The sequence below is a fragment of the Dama dama genome, chromosome 15 (genome assembly GCF_033118175.1).
Source record: "Dama dama isolate Ldn47 chromosome 15, ASM3311817v1, whole genome shotgun sequence".
NCBI classification, from domain to species: Eukaryota; Metazoa; Chordata; class Mammalia; order Artiodactyla; family Cervidae; genus Dama; species Dama dama.
In genome coordinates, this window is record NC_083695.1 from 10,786,600 (window position 1) to 10,801,324 (window position 14,725).

Below are 14,725 nucleotides of genomic sequence, written 5' to 3' on the forward strand. Positions count from 1 at the left end.
TATAATTCTTGTGGGTTTTGACAAGTGCACACCACGATGCCACAGAGAGCAGCTTCAACACCTAAAAATTCCTTTGTTACCCCTTCAGAGGCAACCTCTTTCTCCACCAGCAGTGAATACCAGTTTCTGTTTCTCTGCATCTTCATCAGCACTTGGTACTATCACTTTTTTTTAAGCCATTCTAATAGGTATGTAGTGATAAACTATTATGGCTTTAATTTGCATTACTCTACAAATAATGGAGTATCTTCATAATATGTTATTTATAACACTATGAATAGATTCGTGAAAACACATCATTTGCCCATTTTTTAAACTTGGGTGATTTTTTTTAAATAAGAGCTCATTATTTTAGATATAAATTCTCTGTGATATATATGACTTGCAAATATTCTCTCCCAGTTTGTAATTTATCTTTTCATTCTCTCAATAGTGTCTTTCACAGAGCAGAAATTGTTAATATTGATAAAGTCCAACTTAGCTTGCTTTATTTCCTTTTATGGATTGTGCTTTTGAGGTCATCATCTAAAAATTCACTTCCAAACCCAAAATCATGTAGACTTTCTCTATTAGTTTTACATTTGACATTTAGGTCTATGATCTATTTTGAGGTTTTTTGTATCTTTTAATAAAATGCAGTTTATACCAGCGCTCATTTTACTGTGCATGGACATCCTCTTTACACCTTGTCCAGACTCAGCTGACTCAGCTGACTATATCTGTGTGGCTGTATTTCTGGACTCTCTTCTGTTCTGTTGAACTGTGTGTCTATCCTGCCAATACCATGTTGTCTTTAATTACTTGAGCTTTACGATAGCATTAAAATCATTTAATATAAATCTTCCAGTTTTGTTCTTTTCAGAATTATTTTGCGTTTCCATACAAATTTTAGAATCAGCTTGTCAACATATACCAAAAATCCTGAGATTTTTATTGGGGTTAATTTGAACCCATAGAATAAACTGGGGAGAACTTAACAGTTCCTTAACAACACTGAATCTTCTAGTTCATGAACACAGTACCTCTCCAATTAAGTTGTTCTCCTCTGATTTCAATGTTTTATAGTTCTGAGGATATAGGTCCTACACATACTGTTAGATTTATATTTAAGTATTCCTTTATTTTTTTTTAGTGCTATTGTAAATGGTGTGTTTTAAATTTTAGATTCCAGTTGTTCATGGCTGGTATACACAAATATGATTTTGTGTATTGATCTTGTTTCCCGCCACCTTTCTAAGATGCACTTACTAATTCTAGGTGCTTTTTTGTAGGTTCTTTGGTATATTCTATAGAGACAATCACATTGTCCATGAATAGAGCCAGTTTTATTTCTTCTTTCTTTCCCATTTGTATGCTTTTTTTGTCTTCACTGAAGTAACTGGGAATACAATACAGTGTTGAATAGGACAAGTGGGGACATTTTTATCTTGTTAACTGATTTTAGGGGAAAAGCATTCATTGTCTTGTTTAGTAACTAACTCATGTCCAACTCTGCAACCCCATGGACTGCAGCCCACCAGGCTCCTCTGTCCATGAGATTTCCCAGGCAACAATACTGGAGTGGGTAGCCATCTCCTTCTTCAGGGGATCTTCCCAACTCAGGGATCAAATCCACATCTCCTGCACTGGCAGAAGGATTCTTCACCCCTGAGCCACCTGGGAAGCCATTCATTGTCTTATCATTAACTATATTAGCTGTAAGGTTTTTTTGTAGATGGTCTTGGTTATTTTACCTGTTTATCTGAAGTTGAATCTTCAATTCCTCATTTTTTGGTGGCTGTATTAAAATGCTAACTCCCAGGACAATGGAAATCTATCTACTTTTTTCAGTATATATCTCTATAACAGTACTTGCCTACTCCCCACCCTCCAACAGCACAAAGGTACACATGTTTTTATAATTAAGTTTAATTTTTTTCTTAAAATATATATTTACTAAATTAAGCATATTTCATATCACTTTATTTCAATTCTTCATACTTTGAATAATGTAATCTTGTTACTTGATCATTTAAATTAAGAACCGTATATATGAAACAGGCTTTGGTGTCTGCCATCATTCAAACTACTATTGTCCCAGAGTCAAAGCATTTTTGAATGTCCAGAAAATGTAATTTCAACCTTTCTGAAGTCAAGTGTTCAGGAACAGCCTAGGACTTTGCAGTCATTTTCGAAGGCTGGAAATCTCCTGCTTCAAATTTTTCTTTGAATTTTAAGTAGTCTCTTCTTTTATCAAAATATTTTATCTGTTGAGAAAAAAGGGTTTGAAATAAGGGTAAGGTATACAGATTAAACAAAAGGAACGAACTTAAATGTAAGTAATTATTCAATATAAATTATGTAAGTAGCCTAAGTAATTTACATTCTAGACTCTCTAAAGGGAGTGTAGACCAGTGAGTTCTAACCCTTCTTGGGTTATGAACCCTAGTGAGAATTTGAGTTTGCTGTGGACCTTTCTCAAGAAGTCTATCTGTGCTTAGACACGTAAAATGTGCCAGGAGGGTCCACAGAACTCTCAGGTCATAAGACTTCATGATTTAAGACACTGTACAAGTTTTTCTTATCAACTGTGAGTTCAATAAGCTTTATAATTCACCAGCCATGATATTTCTATTTATTTTTGGCCGCACTATATGACATATGGGATCTTAGTTCCCCGATCAGGAATCGAACTCACACTCCCTGCAGTGGAAGTACAGAGTCTTAACCACTGGCCCACCAGGGAATTCCCAGTCAGTCATGATATTTTTATTAAGTTTATCTTATCCAAAAACATACATTTAAGGAGATACACAGTTAAAAATTATATGTATGAACTATGAATAAGGAAACTGATGGTAAAACTTTGACAACTTAAAGATTTCATTTTATTATTTCTATTTACACCCTCCTCTTGCCACAGGGAGTCTGGAGTATCTTAAAGCCCCACATCCTGAAACAGTAAAATCACAGAAGTAGAAAATCAAGGCCAGCCACAAAATCTGCAGTGTCTTTATCTGAGCTGTTCCGCAGACAAGGCCAAGGCAGGATACGACACACATTTTCACTATCAGAACAGAAAAACTTTCCTTAGGATTTAATTGTTGAATGTTTCAGTGGAGCCCAAGTAAGTAAAAATGAGCTTAGACTGAGAATGCAAAAATCTGCCCTGCCGTGTCTCAAGCTGGGATAAAAGATGTTAACATTCCTCCAGAGGACATACTGCAGGCAAAGACTGTCCTAAGAAACCCCTTTGAGTGACTACTGCTTTCTTATTCACCAAAAAACTCTTGTTCTCCAAAATCAAACTATCAGAAATTTGCTCTTTAAAGTTACTTTGGTAAAAATGAAACACCCCCACTTTTGCCTGGGGGATCTGACTGGCACTTTGACACAAAGAAGTAGTCCTGATGGCCAGCTCCGGTGCAGGACTTCAAGTAAGGGACTTCTGAGCATATGACATTCAGCATTTATCTTTGTAGGAAATAGGACCCTGGGTCCACTTTTCAGTCCGGAGTTGATGGCCTACTTATACACAGAGCCCATCAAAGCACCACTTCATTTCAATTTCACCTAAACCCTACCCTTCCCCGAGCTGTGATAACTGCTTTCCACTTGGTGAGATGCCCACAGCAACTCCAATGCAGGGGCTCCCTGGTCACAGCATGCTAATAAATCTCACTGTCAGACTACATACCTCTGGTGGCCTTGGGCTGACTGAGCTGGGACGGATGTCATATATAAAGGATATCAGATGAAGTAGACAATGTCCTAACATTTCTGTGACAAATCAATAGATCTTTGCATTTCTCCTGTTTCAACTGCCTAAGGGACAATTCCACTTAATGGTCCTACTTATATTTCACTCCCAACTTGTCCAGAACTTACTTCTCTACAAACATGTTTTTCCTCCTCTGTCCCCTATTTCAGTGACTGCATCACTATCCACCCAAATGCTCCAATCTCTTTCCCCATCTTGATCGCTACAATACAGGCCCGCACCATTTCTCACTTGGATTGCTGTAATAGCTCTATAACTGGTTTCTCTACCTTCAATCCACCTGTCACACCACTGCCAAGTATCTTTTGGAAATCTCAATTTGATCACGTCACTGCTTGTTTAAAGATCTTTCAAGGTATCCTTATTGCCTTCAAGGGCAACATCAAACTCCTTGTTTGTAAGGCAAACGAGGTCATTCAAGACTAAATCTCTACCCGCCCCTCTATCCTCTGGGTGTACCTGAGGATACCAGGTACACCAGCCCCTGAAATGCTAGCCACCCAGAGCCACCCCATCTCCCCAGTGTGCTGATTTCTCATGCGTCCTGCTTCCATGCCTTTGCATATACCATACTCTGCTTGAAAATCTCTTCTCTCTAGTCTTTACCACCTGATTCAGGTAACAGTAGAAGGCCCTCAACATGTGCTCCTCGACGAGGCTAATGTCCAAAGAGGCTAACAAATCAACAGGCATTCCTTGAAAAGCACTGTATACATACAATGCCAGTGTCCTCTAAGTCAGTAAATGAGATGCAGTATAGTAGCATGAATACCAAAATACTGGAATTTCTGAGACATTTCAAAGGTTGACAGGGAAAAGACAATATCCAAAGCTGACACTGCTGTTCAGTCACTAGGTCATGTTCAACTCTTTGCAACCCCATGGACTGTAGCACGCCAGGCTTCCCTGTCCTTCACTATCTCCCGGAGTTTGCTCAAACTCATGTCCACTGAGTTGGTGATGCCATCCAAATTGATATTAGGATCAAATATTATATCTTGGCTGTCCAGTTGCTCTATTTGTGGAAGACTGCATTGGATGATGCTAGAATGACAGACCTGATCCCTGCTCCTTCCTAAGTTAAAGAACCAATAGGAGACTTTAAGTAGGACCATAATACAAGGCAAACTGACGAAAGGGCTAAGCAAGGCGGCGTGCATGCTTGCTCAGTCGCTAAGTTGTGTCCGACTCTTTGTAACCCCACAGACTGTAGCCCACCAGACTCCTGTGTCCATGGGATTTCTCAGGTAAGAATACTGGAGTGGTTTGCCATTTCCTTCTCCAGGGGATCGTCCCAGGTCAGGGATCAAACCCAAGTCTCCTGCTTGGCAGGCAAATTCTTTTACCACTGAGCCACCAGGGAAGCCCAAAGCAAGAAGGGAGGGAAGAGTAATTTGGTTTTGTGATGACATATTAGTTTTATGACCTACATATTATATAACAAATTTGTATTTTTAGTGTTTTACGATAGAAGCATTCACTGTAAATCTCTATTTGGTTCTACTTTTATCTCTACTCTTCCTCTGTGACTTCAGCTAAGTGAAAGAACACAAACTCTGGAATCAGAGACACCTCCATTCTAATCCTCTCCCCAACACTTTACTGGTTAACTGATCTTGAACAAATTATTTCACCTCTCTGAGCCTTCGTTCCTATTATATAAAAGAGATACAATGGCACTTCACAAGACTGAATGAAAATTAAAGCAAATGCAAACACAACATCTCGCCTAAAATGCACTCAGAAGACACCCCATCACCTCCCTCCCTGTTACCTTCTCCACCTTCTCATACACATCTCTGGAAATCTCTTTCATTTTTATTCCATGGCAATCGGGTAAGACTTCAACAAGTCTTGAGTAGAAAGCAAAGGTGAAACAGGAGCAGGAGCCTGAGGGCACAGGCTAGAAAAGACAGCCCAACTCGGACTGAGTCTGAAGAAGACAGAGGTTTTCCATGGGTGCGTGTCCCTGTCAAATGCAGCAGATGTTACTTTGAATACTTTGCCCACACTCCTTCTTTCTTGGGGGCATCTATAACTTTTCAGGATGTGGTCATTTTCTCTAACAACACTCATGTCATAACTCAGATGGTTTCCGTATCCATGTGGTTGATCCTTTCAACACCCTGGCCTTTCAGCTCCTTGACCTCTTTCTTCAATGATCTTTTCCTCCAACCTACCTCACTGCCAGGATCAAAGCCTAGCCCTCATCCTTACCAACAAACATAGCCCTGCCATAACCCCAATTCTGAGCATTTCTGTTCTCCAAACGCCCCCTCTTCACTTTCTAAGACCCTGATGCCAACAATCCATTGATCGCACCACCTTGTCATTGACCATCATCCCCCTCATACCCTCACTTGTCTCCTTACCCTGAACCCAAAGCTCTTCAATGGCTTCCCCTGTCACTCAGAGGAAAAGCCACTGTCCCCGGCTTCTCAGTGCCTCATATCCTAACTTCTGTTCTCTCCTTGCTGTTCCTTAAGCACACTAGACCGACCCTATTGCAGGGGTGTTGTGTTACCCTGCTTCACTCCTGAGAACAGTCCTTCAACAATTCCCACTGTGGAGCCTGACACTCTCATCTCTGGGACTGTGTTGATGTTAGTATTTTTGCCTGAGGTGGAGAGCAGGGGAGGAGGGGCCTGTTGGATACAAGATGAGGAAGAAGTCATTTGTGTATACGCAGAGGTCAAGGTTGGTCCTTGAGAACATCCAAATAGAGAGCTCTAGAGTTAGAGAGGATGTAGATTTGGGCCTCAACACCTAAGTGGTACTTCAAGCCGTGGCTGCAGGTAAGACTGGCTTGGGAAAGTTAAGCAGCATAGAAGGGAACTCTACAGAGTATGGATTTAACAGACACAGGAAAGCCTGCCAAAAAGCTATGGCTGCTGGAGACGAGGAAAACTAGGGGAGTGAATTATGAAGGAAGAACACCACCAAGGAGGTGAAGTGAAAGTCGCTCAGTCGTCTTCGACTCTTTGTGACCCCATGGACTATAAAGTCCATGGAATTCTTCAGACCAGAATACTGGAGTGGGCAACCTTTTTCTTCTCCAGGGGATCTTCCCAACCCAGGGATTGAACCCAGGTCTCCCGCATTGCAGGTGGATTCTTTACCAGCTGAGCCACAAGGGAAGCCCACCAAGGAGGTAATTAATGCTTTTGTATTTAAATAAACCTGCATTACGACTAAGTTTCTAGAACATGAGATTTGCACAGCCTAATCCATGGGTTCTTTTCTTGCATGACAGGGACGAAAAGAAGGATGTGGATCAGAGGACAGCATGAGGGCTGGACTCAAGACTACTGAGCTTGAATCCACGCTCTGCACTTACATATGACCGGTGCCCTCAGAAGTAAAATGGGGTAACAAAGCTACTGTGAGGAATAAATTACATAGATGATGCACCTGAAGTGCCAAGAGCCTGTACTAATAAATGTTAGCTGTGACTAGCATGCGGGAGCCTGGAGAGAGGGTGGGCCTGCATGCCACGGCACTCGGCCTAGGTATGAGTGGAGGAGACATCAATGAGGAAGCGCGGGCTGACACTAAGAACCCTTTATGACGCTGAGGACAGAAGCTGCCCTGAAATCAGGGAGACGGGAGGGTCCATTAGCCATTAGGATAGAGAAGAAACTATGTGTTTTGGTGGGGAGAAAGAGGAAAAAAAAAATAAGGCTGACGTGGACTTTTCAAAGGGGCTAAGACAGTGATTCCAGCTGCGGCTATCCACCAGAACCACCTGTTGAGCCAGAGCCCTTTTAAAAGAAGCTTCCAGAAGTTTGCAGATCTGAGATGAGGTCTGAGACATAGCTATCTTTTTTTATATTTCCACATGATTCTGACATATAAACCCGGAGTGGAAAATCCTGGCTAGGCTGTCAAAAGACAGGTCTCAGGGTGAAGAGGTTCTCCTGAGAAAATGTGGGGTGGGGAAGGGTGGAGATGGAACCTACCAACACTCACCTCAAAGGGCTTCATCACTCCCATCCTACATCCCTGTTTCTAAGTGACCACAGAGCCAGTGAGCAGAGAGTGAGAAGAAGGGCCTGTTGCATAGACAGGAACAGTATCCAGGCCTTGAAGGAATTTGATGTTGGCCCAAACTCCCCCATTTTCCACCCACTTTGTAAACCAGGAGTTAAGTCTCTGTGCATCTATCTAATGGGAAAACCAGAGATGTAGAATATTTGCCCAAGTTATTATCTAACCCAATCACCAAGCCCCTGATTTATCACTTTTCAGTTTATATGTCAAGTTAGACATCTGGTTGTCATAGTAATCCCATGGACAGGTTACACTGTGCTGCTTTTACACACACAGACTTCACCTAAAGCAATTATCTCTTCAATGCCTTCATCCTCACCCTCCATCACAGCCTTCTTGTGGTCTTCAAGCCTCAGGTTTTTCATCTAAAAATTTGAGGTGTGAAAAGGTGAAGGTCATAAACCCACTTCATCTCTAAAATGATCTGTTCTCAAACTGCTTGGTACAGTTTGGAGGACCATGATGGTGAGAAATCAAACCAAAGTTCAAACCTCACACCAGCCAGCTGAACCTGACTTAGAACTATGGTTCTGCCACTTACTGACCAATACAGAGCAAGCAAGTTATTGCAATGCTCTGGGCTTCTGCTGTCTGCTCCGGAAACTGACAGCAACAACATCCAACTCAAAGGGTGTTAGTGAAGAGCATCAAGCACTTACTGAGCCTGGTGATGGTAGGTGCCGTTTCCACCCCTTCCCATTTGAAGGACAGGCCCTACAGAGCATGAGCATGTGTCAGCGAGGTGTTTGGAGCGGCTGGTGGCAGAATCCACCATGCAATCATTTTGTTTCTTCTACTCGCTAAGCTCCTTTGTGTTTCAGGTATATGAACACATGATTTTGAGCGGCCAACAGGGAAAGCTTTATTTCTGACAGCAGCTCTAGGACAATGAATCTGCCGACTCTTGCCCAAGATTAAATACTATCCCTTCAGAAGATCCTGGATAGGGATTTCCCTGGTGATCTAGTGGCTAACACTCTGTGCTCCCAACACAGGGGACCTGGGTTTGATCCCCGGTCAGGGAACTAGAGGGCTTCCCCAGTGACTCAGAGGTACACAATCTTCCTGCAATGCAGGAGATACAGAGATGTGGATTTGATCCCTGAGTGGGGAAGATCTCCTAGAGGAGGAAAATTCCATGGATAGAAGAGCCTGGAGGGCTACAATCCATGGGCTTGTAAAGAAGGAAGCGAAACTGAAGTTGTGTTGGACTCTTTGCAACCCCATGGACTGTAGCCTGCCAGGCTCTCCATGGGATTCTCCAGGCAAGAATACTGGAGTGGGTTGCCATTTCCTTCTAAGAGTTGGACACAACTGAACAACAACATGGAACTAGATCCCACATGCCACAAATAAAGATCCCGCATGCCGCAACTAAGACCCAGGACAGCCAAATCTAAAAAAAAAAAAAGAAGATCCTGCAAAAATTTACCAACTTAGGGGGTTGGAATTTTTTGGTTATTGTTCACAGTAGTCTTGAGTCCAAACCCCAGTTTGTTTCTCAAGGAACTTTTAAAGTGTCAGGTGACATTTTCCAAAGGTCTGCCTGATATGTACATAAAACAAGCCTGGATTACAGGACAAGGTTTTCTCTGCTGCTCACTGAAACTGTTGACACACCTCAGAGGGTGCTTCATTTCATAGTTCACCACTCACTGTAAGCTCTATGTATTTTGACAGTGAACAGCAACATGTGCAAGTGTAACTTACCCACTGTTGGGGGCAACTTGATTCAAATGAGCTTCTTAACTTCTTGCACTTGGAAGCGTCCTCCGTGTTCTCATCCAAACACTTCCAGTACTCATCGCGGGCTCCCCAGCAAGCCTGCCTTTCTTTCATAGATGGGGCTGCCATTCCTAGCGGGCCCAAGCTGTCAACCAAAATATGTGATATTAACAAAGGTCTTATAATACCAGAGGAGGCAAGCCAAAGAAAAAGATATTGTCGTTCCCTCCGACCCCCTCTTCTTAAAGTTATGCCTCCGGATTTTCATGATGCGACCGCAACTAATCAGTTCTACAGGAACATAAAAGCACTCGCATGGGAAGCTTATCCCTTACTCCATGTAATTGCTCCACTGCTGAGGTGGCAGCTTGGTCTCAAAAAGCCGCTGTCAGATTCACGGCTCCCACATGGTCTGTCACTTTAGCCAGTGCGTGTATTCTCTCGAGACTATTTCCCCAACGGTAAAACGAGGGTAGCACCGCCCACTTTACAGGGTTGCTGTTATAAATGCAGGAGGGCAAAATCACCAAGCAGGACAAGGAGTGCTACTTCGTCTGGCAGAAGAGAAGCCCGAGGCTCGCGGAGAGTCAGCTACGTCCCGGGTCCATAGCCTCTCGGGCGCGCCCCACCCGGCCCCGCCAGCAAGCCCACCTCTCCGCACGCCCAGAACCAGGTTCCCTTCGGCGCCGACGGGAGGAAAGAATCACGCGGTCCAACAACCGGGGAAGAAGGGCGTGGGGCCGAGTTGGCGCCGCACTGTCGCCTCGCCCGCTTGGGCAAGTCACTTAGACCCCCACCACCTCAAGGAAACAATTCACGTAGGGAATTCGCTGGCCTTGGAATGACCCTTACGGGTTACCGTTCTGTTCCAGGAGGGCGGGACTTCCGGTTCCTTTCTCTTACAGGTAGGTGTGACTTCCGGGCCTGTTCCGGCGAAGGGGGCGGGTCCTGGGGGTCGTGGAGGTGAAAAGTGAGTGGGATCCGTTCACTCCTTAGAGTGGCCTTGGCTTTATTAATATCTCAGTGTCTGTCGCCCTACAGTATTTCGTAATTTTAACCGGCTGTGCTCCTTTCATGAATCTAAGTTTTTATACACATTGCGCCAAGCGCCGGCCGGAAGATTTCATGTGCGAGCCCTGCCGGAAATGGCGACTTTGTGTGGAAGTTGGCACCTGAGGCGAGAGAGGGAAGAAACCTCAAAGAGCTCTGAGGGCTTAACTCCTCGCTTCTTAGATTAAAAGAAAAAAGGAAATGGCCCCAGAAAGAGGCGGTGACGCCTCGGGACACATGGCAAATAAGTGACTAAGCTGAGAATCCAGAGTACCAAACTCCGGTTTCCTGATTCAGATATGATCCTGTTACATCTCTTAACATCATCCATCACCTTTTCCTTGTTTGAACTCTTGTGGCTTTCTTCTATAGATGATTTTTAACAAGCCTTCCCCAGTGACTGTTAAGCAAAAGAAAATCAGAAACGGTATAGAAAATCTGAATAAAATGTGCGAATTTGACCTAGTGAATACTCTCAGAAAAACAACCAAAGTCAAGAGTATAGGTTTTTTGGAAAGTGAACATACTACCAACATCAACCCCATACCTAGCTGTAAAGTGACTCTCAACAAATTTTAAAGGTCATTCGGCATGTTTTTTTTAAGCACATGTTAAGCTAGAAATCAATACAGAATTATAAAAATAAGTCCATATAACCCATAGCCAGTCATAATGGTAATAATGAGAAAATACTTTGAGCCAAACAATAAAATACAGTAAGAACACCTGTAGAATAAAGCTAATGAAGTACTTAAAGGAAAATTTACAGTCTTAAGTAAGTATGCTAGAAAAGAGGCTGAAAGATCTTTAGCTAAACATCCCCTTTCCAGAAGTTAGAAAAAGGAGAGCAAAATTAAGGCAAGTAGGAAGGAAATAATGCTAAAAGCAGAAATGAAAGAAATGTTAATAAAATATTGGTATGTCAGACACTGCCTGTACTGCCTCAGGAGAGTCAGCTGTGCACACCTCTTCCCAATTCCATGATCAGTAGTATCATACTGGTAGCTTGAAATTGCCTCTGATGGGAATCTTCACACTGTGGAAATCAAACAAGATAGTGTTTTATTTTGTTCAGAGCCAGTTCACTAGCACATCACTTCATACAGTAGATTTTTAAAATCCAAAGTTGATTTTTTTGGGGGAAAAGACTAATAACTGACAAAAATTGAACGGGATTGGGCAATAAAAAGAGAGATATTAACAACTTATACCAGTAATGAAACTGTAGTTTAGAAATCAAAAGAGAACATCTTATAAACAACTTAATGCAAGTATAATTTAGATGATTGTGCAATTGTCAAGAAAAACAACTAGCTCACTCAAGAAAATATGAACAGTCCCAAACCATTATATAATTTGAATCAGTAGTAAAGAATTCACACACAAATTCCACATCCATGTTTCTACCAGTTGGTTCCACCAAACTTTGAAGAATTCCATCTTGTATTGTGTAAGGCTACCATAACTTTTGTACTAATTACAGAATCTCCAAACCTTGAAAACCCAACTCTTTGGAACTCATTTGGTGGGAAAAAAAAATGTGACTTAGTGACATGATAATCACTTATATATCACTTAGCTGATGATATGTTTTGCTGTGGAAATATTGGTGTTTTTGATCATAGGTACTGGCCCATTTCTTGTCATACAGTGTACATTGCATGTTCTGTGGTACCTTTCCAACATCCAAAAAGTACGTATTCCAGAACACATCTGACTCCAGGTATTTCAGGTAAATTAGGACCTATATGAAAGAGTGATTTTAAGACTTTAGGATTGAAAATAACTTTTTTTAGCCATAAAAGGAAAGATCAGTAAATTCAACTACATTAAAATTAAGAACTTCTGTTTACAAAATACCACCATAAAGTGAGTGGAAAAGTCACAATATGGAAGAAGAAGTTTACAAAGCATATAATGAGGAATTAGTACCCAAAATGTATAGACACCTACAAATCAATAAGAAACAGATAACCTAATACTAAAAATAGGCAAACGGCTTAAGTAGGCACAGCACCTATGAGGAAATATAAATGACAATAGAAAATATGTACATCCATATTAGTAGCCACAGAAAAAAATGAACATGAAAATCACAATGCCATACTAGTAGGCACCGACCAGACGAAAGAATAATTAAGTCTGACAGTAATAAACTTTCAAGCAGGATGAAGTGGAGAGAATACTCGAACACTAATTAATGGTAGTGTAAATTGATACAATCACTTTGGAAAACTGTGACTTTAGTAAAGTTGAAGATACACATTCACTATGACAGCAGTTCTATTCAGAATCTCTTATATATGTGCATCTTTGTAATAGCTAAAAACAACAAACAATCCAAACATATCAACAATAGGATGGATAAATTGTTATGTGGTCATACAGTGAAATATAAAGCACCAATGAAAATTGACAACCATTGTAGCCATTTATAATAACATGATGAATCTCAGTTCATCAGAAGGAGGCAAATCAATGAAAGACTAAATACATTTTCACTTACATCGGATTCAAAAATGCAAAACTCAACTCTACTGTTAACAATACATACATTAAATAGTAAAACTGTTAAGAGATACAGGATGTAACCAGGGAGGGCTTCTGAGGTGCTGACAATGTTCTGTTTCTAAAACTGGATGTTTGTTTTATACTTATTCTTTGAACTGTACAATATATCTTATACACTCTTCTGTGAGTAAGAATGAATATATGTCATATATAATTTTTAAATAGAGTAGTTGTTTGGCCAGATAAAGGTCATCTTTAGTACATATGAGTCACTGAAAGGTGAAAATAATGGTAATTCAGAATACTTATAGTGTGATTACTAAGGTTTTAATGAATTTACCATCTTACGTGCTCTTCTAGGTCAAAAGTCAATAGTCTCTAGTGCTAACTGCCACTTGGGCAGCTAAGCAGTTCTTGCTGGTATGCCTGGGGCACAGCGCGTGTGCATGTGCTCAGTCGTGTCTGACTCTTTGCAGCCCCATAGACTGCAGCCCACCAGGCTCCTCTGTCCATGGAATCTTCCGGGCAAGAATACTGGAGTAGATTGCCATTTCCTCCTCCAGATCTTCCCAACCCGGGGATTGAACCTGTGTCTCTTATGCATCCTGCATGGGCAGGCAGATTCTTTTTTTTTTTTTTCATTTATTTTTATTAGTTGGAGGCTAATTACTTTACAGTACTGTAGTGGTTTTTGTCATACATTGACATGAATCAGCCATGGACTTATATGTATTCCCCATCCCGATCTCCCCTCCCACCTCCCTCTCCACCCAATTCCTCTGGGTCTTCCCAGTGCACCAGGCCCGAGCACTTGTCTCATGCATCCAACCTGGGCTGGTGATCTGTTTCACCCTAGATAATATACATGTTTTGATGCTGTTCTCTCAAAACATCCCACCCTCGCCTTCTCCCACGGAGTCCAAAATTCTGTTCTGTACATCTGTGTCTCTTTTTCTGTTTTGCATATAGGGTTATCGTTAGCATCTTTCTAAATTCCATATATATGCGTTAGTATGCTGTATTGGTCTTTATCTTTCTGGCTTACTTCACTCTGTATAATGGGCTCCAGTTTCATCCATCTCATTAGAACTGATTCAAATGAATTCTTTTTAATGGCTGAGTAATATTCCACGGTGTATATGTACCACAGTTTCCTTATCCATTCGTCTGCTGATGGGCATCTAGGTTGCTTCCATGTCCTGGCTATTATAAACAGTGCTGCGATGAACATTGGGGTGCATGTGTCTCTTTCAGATCTGGTTTCCTCGGTATGTATGCCCAGAAGTGGGATTGCTGGGTCACATGGCAGTTCTAATTCTAGTTTTTTAAGAAATCTCCACACTGTTCTCCATAGCGGCTGTACTAGTTTGCATTCCCACCAACAGTGTAAGAGGGTTCCCTTTTCTCCACACCCTCTCCAGCATTTATTGCTTGTAGACTTTTGGATAGCAGCCATCCTGACTGCCGTGTAATGGTACCTCATTGTGGTTTTGATTTGCATTTCTCTAATAATGAGTGATGTTGAGCATCTTTTCATGTGTTTGTTAGCCATCTGTATGTGTTCTTTGTAGAAATGTCTGTTTAGTTCTTTGGCCCATTTTTTGATTGGGTCATTTATTTTTCTGGAAT

The 14,725-nt window shown here is 41.6% G+C and overlaps 1 protein-coding gene across 2 annotated transcripts; it reads right to left on the reverse strand.

Annotated features, from left to right (window-relative positions):
* Positions 1-1,945: 1,945 nt before the first annotated feature.
* Positions 1,946-10,314, reverse strand: LOC133069967 (cytochrome c oxidase assembly factor 6 homolog). Of its 2 annotated transcripts, none has more exons than XM_061161466.1 (3): positions 10,187-10,314; positions 9,521-9,680; positions 1,946-2,246 (listed from the first exon to the last, which is right to left on the reverse strand). In XM_061161466.1, exons 2-3 carry the CDS (start codon positions 9,662-9,664, stop codon positions 2,151-2,153), a joined length of 240 nt encoding a protein of 79 aa, XP_061017449.1. In that variant the 5' UTR covers positions 9,665-9,680; positions 10,187-10,314; the 3' UTR covers positions 1,946-2,150. The 2 variants fall into 2 exon arrangements, with proteins under 2 accessions (XP_061017449.1, XP_061017448.1); XM_061161465.1 differs by lacking the exon at positions 10,187-10,314 and adding an exon at positions 9,871-10,001.
* Positions 10,315-14,725: the final 4,411 nt, after the last annotated feature.

Bases quoted from the DNA above. Each gene is read 5' to 3' on its own strand.
- LOC133069967 (XM_061161465.1), bottom strand. The intron at 2,247-9,520 runs GTAAGTTACACT...TTTTCTCAACAG, and splicing joins CAAGTTGCCCCCAACAGTGG to ATAAAATATTTTGATAAAAG.